The 7030-nt window shown below is 46.7% G+C and overlaps 1 protein-coding gene across 1 annotated transcript; it reads right to left on the bottom strand.

Moving 5' to 3' along the window:
* Positions 1 to 1435: 1435 nt before the first annotated feature.
* Positions 1436 to 5794, bottom strand: LOC146599341 (ly6/PLAUR domain-containing protein 2-like). Its single transcript, XM_085298716.1, has 3 exons — positions 5618 to 5794; positions 2422 to 2541; positions 1436 to 1650 (listed from the first exon to the last, which is right to left on the bottom strand). Exons 1-3 carry the CDS (start codon positions 5688 to 5690, stop codon positions 1436 to 1438), a joined length of 408 nt encoding a protein of 135 aa, XP_085154842.1. The 5' UTR covers positions 5691 to 5794.
* Positions 5795 to 7030: the final 1236 nt, after the last annotated feature.

The following is a 7030-nucleotide window of genomic DNA, read 5'->3' as shown; positions in this document are numbered from 1 at the left end:
ACATCTGWCTGTGCCCCAAGCTTGCGCTGGGCCCTCCTCCAAGGTTTTCTTGCAAACATTATCGAGACAGATCTTGAGAAACGATTACCCCTGTGCAAGCAAGAAAAAGAAACCCTCTTATTCCTTATTATTTTGTCTTATTATTATTTTGCTGCAGAGGAGGTTGCAGAGACGGCACTAATGCACAGTTAATGAGGATGGCACCTGTCCTGCCCTATGCTCCTGCTCTCTTAGGTTGCTCACTGCTCCCTTGAATGATCCCCAGCAATAAGAACAAAGCAAAGTTCAAATCTCCCTTAGAGAGTGTGGAGAGCCAGGCATGGCTGCCTCATTTGGATCTGGTTTCACTCCTACTTTTACAGCAGACGGGAGACAAAATCAATCTTACAGCTGTTCCAAGGCAGAATGGAGCAAATCCTCCACTGGGGCCCAGCAGCAGCGTTGYACTGGACTGAGTGAAGTCATTTGCCTTTCCCAAAGCCGCAGGTCTGCGATAAGCATTAGTTTTCCTTTTCTCTGGACTCTGCTGTGAAGAGATGGGGGAGGGCAGAGTAATGGAAGAAGCTGCTTGAAACTAGCTACAAAACATCTGGAAATGGAAAGCCAGGGCTCAGGCTGTAACCTGAACTCAAGCAACGGGCTAATAAAGTTTTGGACTAGCCAATCTCCGGAATCTGCTTTTGCAGGTCTGACCTGCCTTCCCTGTTAATATTGGGCATCTTTGGAGCTTTCCGGAAATACACCCGTCTCAGTGCAATGGGGCTGAGCCCTTCTGAACTCATTCCTTAGCTTGTTCTGAGCAGAATTAGACTTCAGGTTTCTGCAATTGCAAACAGCACTTTGAGAGGCGAGAGGTCTCGAGAGGCGAGTAACACCCTTCTCCTGCACTGACTCAGGAAACAGCACTGGAAGAAGAAAGAAAATAAGCCAAGCTCCTGATGGACAGTCACAGATTTTTGGGACGGTACATGGGGAAATGGAAAGGCACATGTGCACAGGTTGTGTGGAAGCTGAGGGAGGTCTGGAAGGAYATCACCATCCATACCCTGGATGTCTATAGAGCCTCTGCCCTTGCTGGAGAACATTCCAGAGCACCAGCCTGAAGGGTGCTGCCCAGTCCTTCCTGCCATCCACAGCAGCCGTGCTTCACCCACTACTGTGCCCAGGAAAGGAAAACTAAGAGGTGAGGACATGGGTCCTGGTAACCAGGCRCAGCTCAAATGAAGAACATCTGCTTAGAAACTGGAATCTGGAAATTCAAGAATTTCAGGGGTTGGTGCCCCAATTCTTAGCTATCCATTTGAATTCACAGCTTTAAAGATGAGTGAAGCCACAGCCGAGTGAAGGTTATTCTTAAGACATCTACAAGTTCACAAAGTAGCTTGGCAGAGAGAGGAGAGGAGATGGTTTGTGTGGAGCCTCGGAGCCCACAGCGTTAAAGAGTGGGCTTGAACAGCATGATGAGGACCAGGGCCGTGAAGCCTAGTGCTGTGTAGCTAGTTCTCAGCCCTGGGCTGCTGCTGGTGTTGTCATCGTTGCAGAGGTCGGTGGAGCAGCACAACGTCGGGCGGTTCGCCCCTATCCCGTCAGAGGGAACACAATTCTCCGTGCAGGATCTGGTCACAGTGATGTTGCCAAAAAAGGGGTAACCTAAAATGGACAGGGGAAGAAAGAGGAGAGGGAGAAAAGAGAGAAAGAAACGATGAAGGAATCAAGCATCAAGCAACGTTGCCTTTGTGCTGGTACAGTGAAGGGGGACTTAATAAAAAGTGTTTAAARGTAAATAAAGGCTAATATATTGAGGACTGAGCATCTGTAATCCACTGGGGCCTGTAATCCAGACTGCTTTTTGTAGGTACGGGTCCCCTGGATCCCTCCCTCTCTCTCTCCCGGTTATTCCAATTTTTTTCTAGTGCAGACAAGAGACACAAGTCCCTGCATATTTTGTTAAGGTGAGCTGTTCCTGCTTTGGCTCTGCGTAGGAGGTTCCAGCCCATGCTGCGTGAAATGTGCTGGCATAACACTAGCATGGTCATGTTGTTTTTCTCCCACGTTACACAGTCGCTGCTAGGTGAAAGCATCTGTGCACACAAACAAGGAGAAAGTCCCTGGGTTTCTGTGGTATACTTTCACATATCTGTAGGTTCAGGTTCCCCAGGAACAGCATAGGGGTAGAAAAGGCAAAAGAGACTAAGCGGGTTCCCGCATACTTCAATATTAGGCTGCGAGTCTCATAGATTCSTCTTCTTCCCACTCTAATTTTGGACAACTCCACCTGGATTCCTACAGGGATTTTAAAAAGTAATACATGATGGGGATTGGGAAGGGGAGAGAGCAGTATGGGAGAAGTTCACAGGATAATCTGTTGCAYGAGGGATGTATCTCTTGCCACAACTTCTCCCAGCAAGCAATGAGACTTACCTAAGTCTACGGAGAGCAGTGTTGTTGTGCATGCATTGGCTTTCAAGGGGCACAGAGTGACTGTTTTGCACAGAGAAATGTCTGTGGGTTCTTTGCACGTGTAGCATCGTAAGGACTGGGCTGCAGAGGAGAGCAGAGAAACGGGTCTGAGTTTGTCATTGCAGCAAAGACAGACAGCAAGCCTGCAGTTTTGCTGCTCTGCTGTGGGGAGTATGTGCTGGACAGTGCTCCATCCCTCCGACAGAGACGCAATGATCTTGGAAACTAAGCACAGCTGTAGACCRCAGGAAACCTTTGAAACCTCAGAGGGAAAGAGCCAAACCTCAACACTCAAAGGATGGAGTTGGCATTGCAAAGGGCTTGGCAGGCGTACTACTTTAGGGCTTAGCAGCCCCAAAAGCGTGGGGATAGAAGGATCTGTTGCTTGAACAGCTTTAAWAGGATCTTTGGAGGATCCCAGCTGCTGGGATTACCTATCCTGTCAGCGGTTCAATGATCAGTCTGAGATTGTTTAGGTGCATTATAGCTGCAGCTGTTTACTGTTATTCTTTAGACTCAAAGAGCAAACTCATACCAGTTTTCTAAACTGAATTCAATTTTAGATTTAGGGAATCAGCCTGAAAAGAATTAGTAAGCTCTTGAGTTTTGTGTATCCTCTGTAAAAAATGTTCAAGTCACGATGTGAGACCTGTCCATCCGCAGTCGGTGAATATSGAGCATGCATATTGGTTTGAACTGTGCTGGTTGAGGAGGAAACCAGCCCGCTGTGATGTTTTCTATCCCATGTGTCTTCCACCATCTCCCGACAACGCAGCAGCTGAAGAACGATCCAAATGTGTCCACTGCCATCTATTGGTAAAACTGCAGAAGGACGATGTTTTCTTGTTACTAATTCTGCAGCATCAGAGAAACTTCTGGGACTTTACGATAAGGATAAACATTTTTGAAGGCAGCTGTTTAAACGTCTGACTCTGGAATTCATTTCCAGGGCATCTAATTCTCTTAGCACCTCCTTTGGAAAATTCAGCCTTAAGCTGTACAAGAGAGTCCACGATGATGCAAGAGCATTTTCCATCCTCTTTGCTGAGGTAGGAAGAGCTTTTTAATTTGATAAGTAGTGAGGAACTAGGCTAGTTGAGGCCAAATCCTTTGTAAAAAGGATTAGTGGAATTATCGCAATTTAAATGAGTTGAGTATCTTGGTAGATCACTTCCAGCTGACCCACAGGAGATGGTTTTACATTTAATATGTAGCATGCATGCGGAGAAAAAACACASAGCTATCAGTCTGGCAAGCATAAGGATTTTTTTTTGAATGTGTATGACCAGTTTGTGTATAAATACAGCGGTGACAGTTTAAAGCATTTAAGAAACTGGTCAGCAACCTTTGGGCCAAGCTCGTTTCTAACATCACCATTTTTGCAAGTGAGCAGGGCAGTGCCATGGGCTCTGGTGGAGTCACTTCCAATTAGGAGCCGTTTTAAGCAGGAAAGACAGCCATAAGATCCCCCTTGTATTTCACTAACACTAGATGGGGGACTCTGGTTTCTTGGGAAGGATGCAGTGAAAGRGGAAACTCTGAAACTGTAAGGACCATAGGAGAAGAGAACACAGAGGACAGTGCTGWGTCCTGAAGCCAACACCTGCAGTCCACCACTGTCAGCACTTTTTATCGCTTGATTTAAAAACTCTGGAAGACGAATGGTATTCTTTGAGCCCCAGATATATTTCTGAGCTATATGAGCTCTTCCTTGCCTAGCTACCTCCTGCTGCAGTATCCCAGAAAACCTATTTCCCTTATCTCTGCCTCAATCTTAACCGTAAAACACAGAGTGGTGATACCTATCTGTTTCCACAAAGCAGTTTGAGACCTGTGGGTGGAAACCTATTCTGTCAAGTTCTCAGCAAACCTGTTAAACCCAGGACAGGGTTAGACCCAGAGGTAGGCAAAGAAACAGACATAATAAGTAACTTGTGAAATGTCTGAAAGAAAAAACCCACAGACACTGAAATAATGCAGCTTGCGGTAGCTGTAAAGAAGTAACTGCAAAGAAGTAACTGCAGCTGTCCTGTTTCATCCCAGAGCCTCCAAGCAAAAGGTCCGTGAGCAGCTGGGGTTGCTTCAGAGATGAGTGGAAGGAGGAATGAGGGTAGGCAAATAAAAAAACAATGCAGCCTTAAGAAGACTAGATCCAAGACACTTCTTCACATGAGGATTTGCAATGTATTCGTCTCTTAGCTTTCTTCCATTTGCAGCCCTCTCAGCTTCAGGTAGACAGGACTCTGGACGGAAGTATAACCCCCTGACCAGGCTGCTTTTTCTTCAAGACTTTTCAGAGACCCCTTAAAGCTGCATGCAGATTTCTGGGGCCCATGAACTGCAGGTTAAAAGACACTAGGTTGATGTCACATTAAGGATGGCTCTCTTCCAGACCAGGGAGGCATTTGCAGCAGGTCCCAAACAGGCACAGTAAGAACACAATGACTGGATCCCACCACCAGCTTGCCTATGACTGATCCTGCAAAGACCAAACTCAGACAGACCAAGGAAAATTCTCCTTCTCTTTGTATGTCCTAACTAATAGTAATTAATGTAAACCATGGAGCTGGTTGTTTAATGAACTTTCCAAAAGTCCCTGGAATTATTTTCCATACCATCACCTATATCTATTCCTTTTTTTTTTTTTTTTTTTTAGCGCTTCCTGTAGCCAACCATAGGAGGCATTGGAAGGACAGCAAAAGCTCAAAATGAACATACTCCATCCTAGCCCCAAAGGGACACATTGGCAGCCTAGGTGTAGGCTTTTGGCTCAGATCCTTGTCTGGATTTGTGCTGCCTTGCACCATGTGGCTGACAATCACACCTTTGCCTTATGAAGAAGTGTCAGTCTCCTCTGTCCCAGCCAACGCTGAGGTGGCGTGTGAGCAAGGACAGACGAACACCCGTAGGGTTGAGCRGCTGCCACACTGTGCACTGCTCTCCACCAGACATCACAGCTCTTCCCACCAGGAATGTGTATCCCTTTCCCCACTCACTCACCTCTCAGGACTTTCTGCTCYATTGGCCTTCCTAAATACATAAAAGCATTATTTCCCCTACCTTGGGAATAACAGGTCTTTCTACATTGCAGTCTTTCCCCTCACCTCCCAGAAATTTCCCAGGGATCCCTGAAGTATCAGGAACGCGGCAGTCTTACCCAACTCCACATATGCCAGGCCAAGCAGCAAACCAAACAGGAGAATCTTCATACAGAGAGCAGATCCGTGCATCCTGGACAACAAAGGAGAGCTATGCCSGGATAGCTTTATATGTCCTTCACCCTCCACCTTCTTTTGATCCTGTGGGCGGATTCCCTTGGGTTGATCAGGGGAGAGCCCAGCTCCAGGCTGGATTGGGAATTGCAGTGAAACAAGTTCCCTATCTGCGAAGGAGATGACGTCACTGTGACCGGCAGACTCTTACCATACCTCATCTTTCCTCTTCAGGTTTATGTCCTGGGGCTGCTTTCATGCAAAGGCAAAACAATGTCTTGCAATGTAGTGGGGGTGGCCCTGTACTGGTTCTTGGATGGGGAATGTGACAAAGTATGTTTGTTCCTTCAAGTCTGGCTTTGTGAGCCAAAAACTGGATTACATCATGTATGTATTGTGTTGGGTAACACCAGGCAAAATGCAAGTAGGCTGGCCTTCTACCTGCATTGGCTCAGCCTCACCAAGGCTTGTGCCATACCTTTATGCCCATTGCTCCCTGGGTTGGTAAGTGGAAAGCTGGTTGCAGCTGGATCTGCACAAAGCRTGTCTATATTCCCATCTCCAGTGCAGATATAACTAGACTGGGACCCTTTTGCCTTAGTAGATTTAAGAAAGTTCTATACTAATGCACACCAGGATGGCTTTTCATCATAAGCCCATGACAGTAAGAAGCATTTCCTGGACCTTGCACCTCTCTGTGCTGGCTAGCAGTTACACATTGAACTTATCTGARACTTAGATATCTCAAGTAAGTGGTCAGAGATGATTTCATCTCCAGCCTCAAATTAAGGGACTAGCCTACTGAGGGGGGATCTTATCAATGTGTGCGAGTATCTGAAGGAGGGTGTCAAGGGGATGGGGCTAAGCTCTTTCCAGTTGTCCCATACAGCAGSACTAGTGGCAACAGGCACAAACTGAAGCACAGGAAGTTCCRCCTGAATATGAAGAGGAATTTCTCCACTGTGAGAGTGACAGAGCACTGGAACAGGTTGCCCRGAGAGGTTGTGGAGTCTCCTTCTCTGGAGATCTTCAAGGCCYGCCTGGATGCAGCCCTGTCTACTATGCTYTAGGTGACCYKGCTGAGCAGGGAGGTTGGACTAGATGATCTCCAGAGGTCCCTTCCCACCTTACTGATTCTATGATTCTGTGACTCTGATAGTACAGATTACCCAGCAGCCAGGGTGTGAACATGTAATGGGCTTGTTCAAGGGTGTGGCGCAGGGGACTCGAGCAGAAGCAAGGCCAGTTTCTGGATCCTGGAGGATTCCTAATAAAAATTTTGCCTTTATGTATTGCAAGGCYGCCCTTTCACACCTACATTTTTCATATTTTACACAATATTTGTAGCGAATCTTAAA

This window comes from Rhea americana, unplaced genomic scaffold, assembly GCF_003343005.1.
Source record: "Rhea americana isolate MKP2758 unplaced genomic scaffold, rheAme1 scaffold_140, whole genome shotgun sequence".
Classification (NCBI taxonomy): Eukaryota; Metazoa; Chordata; class Aves; order Rheiformes; family Rheidae; genus Rhea; species Rhea americana.
Note: the sequence above shows the minus strand (reverse complement) of the source record. Positions and strands in the feature narration are given on the sequence as shown.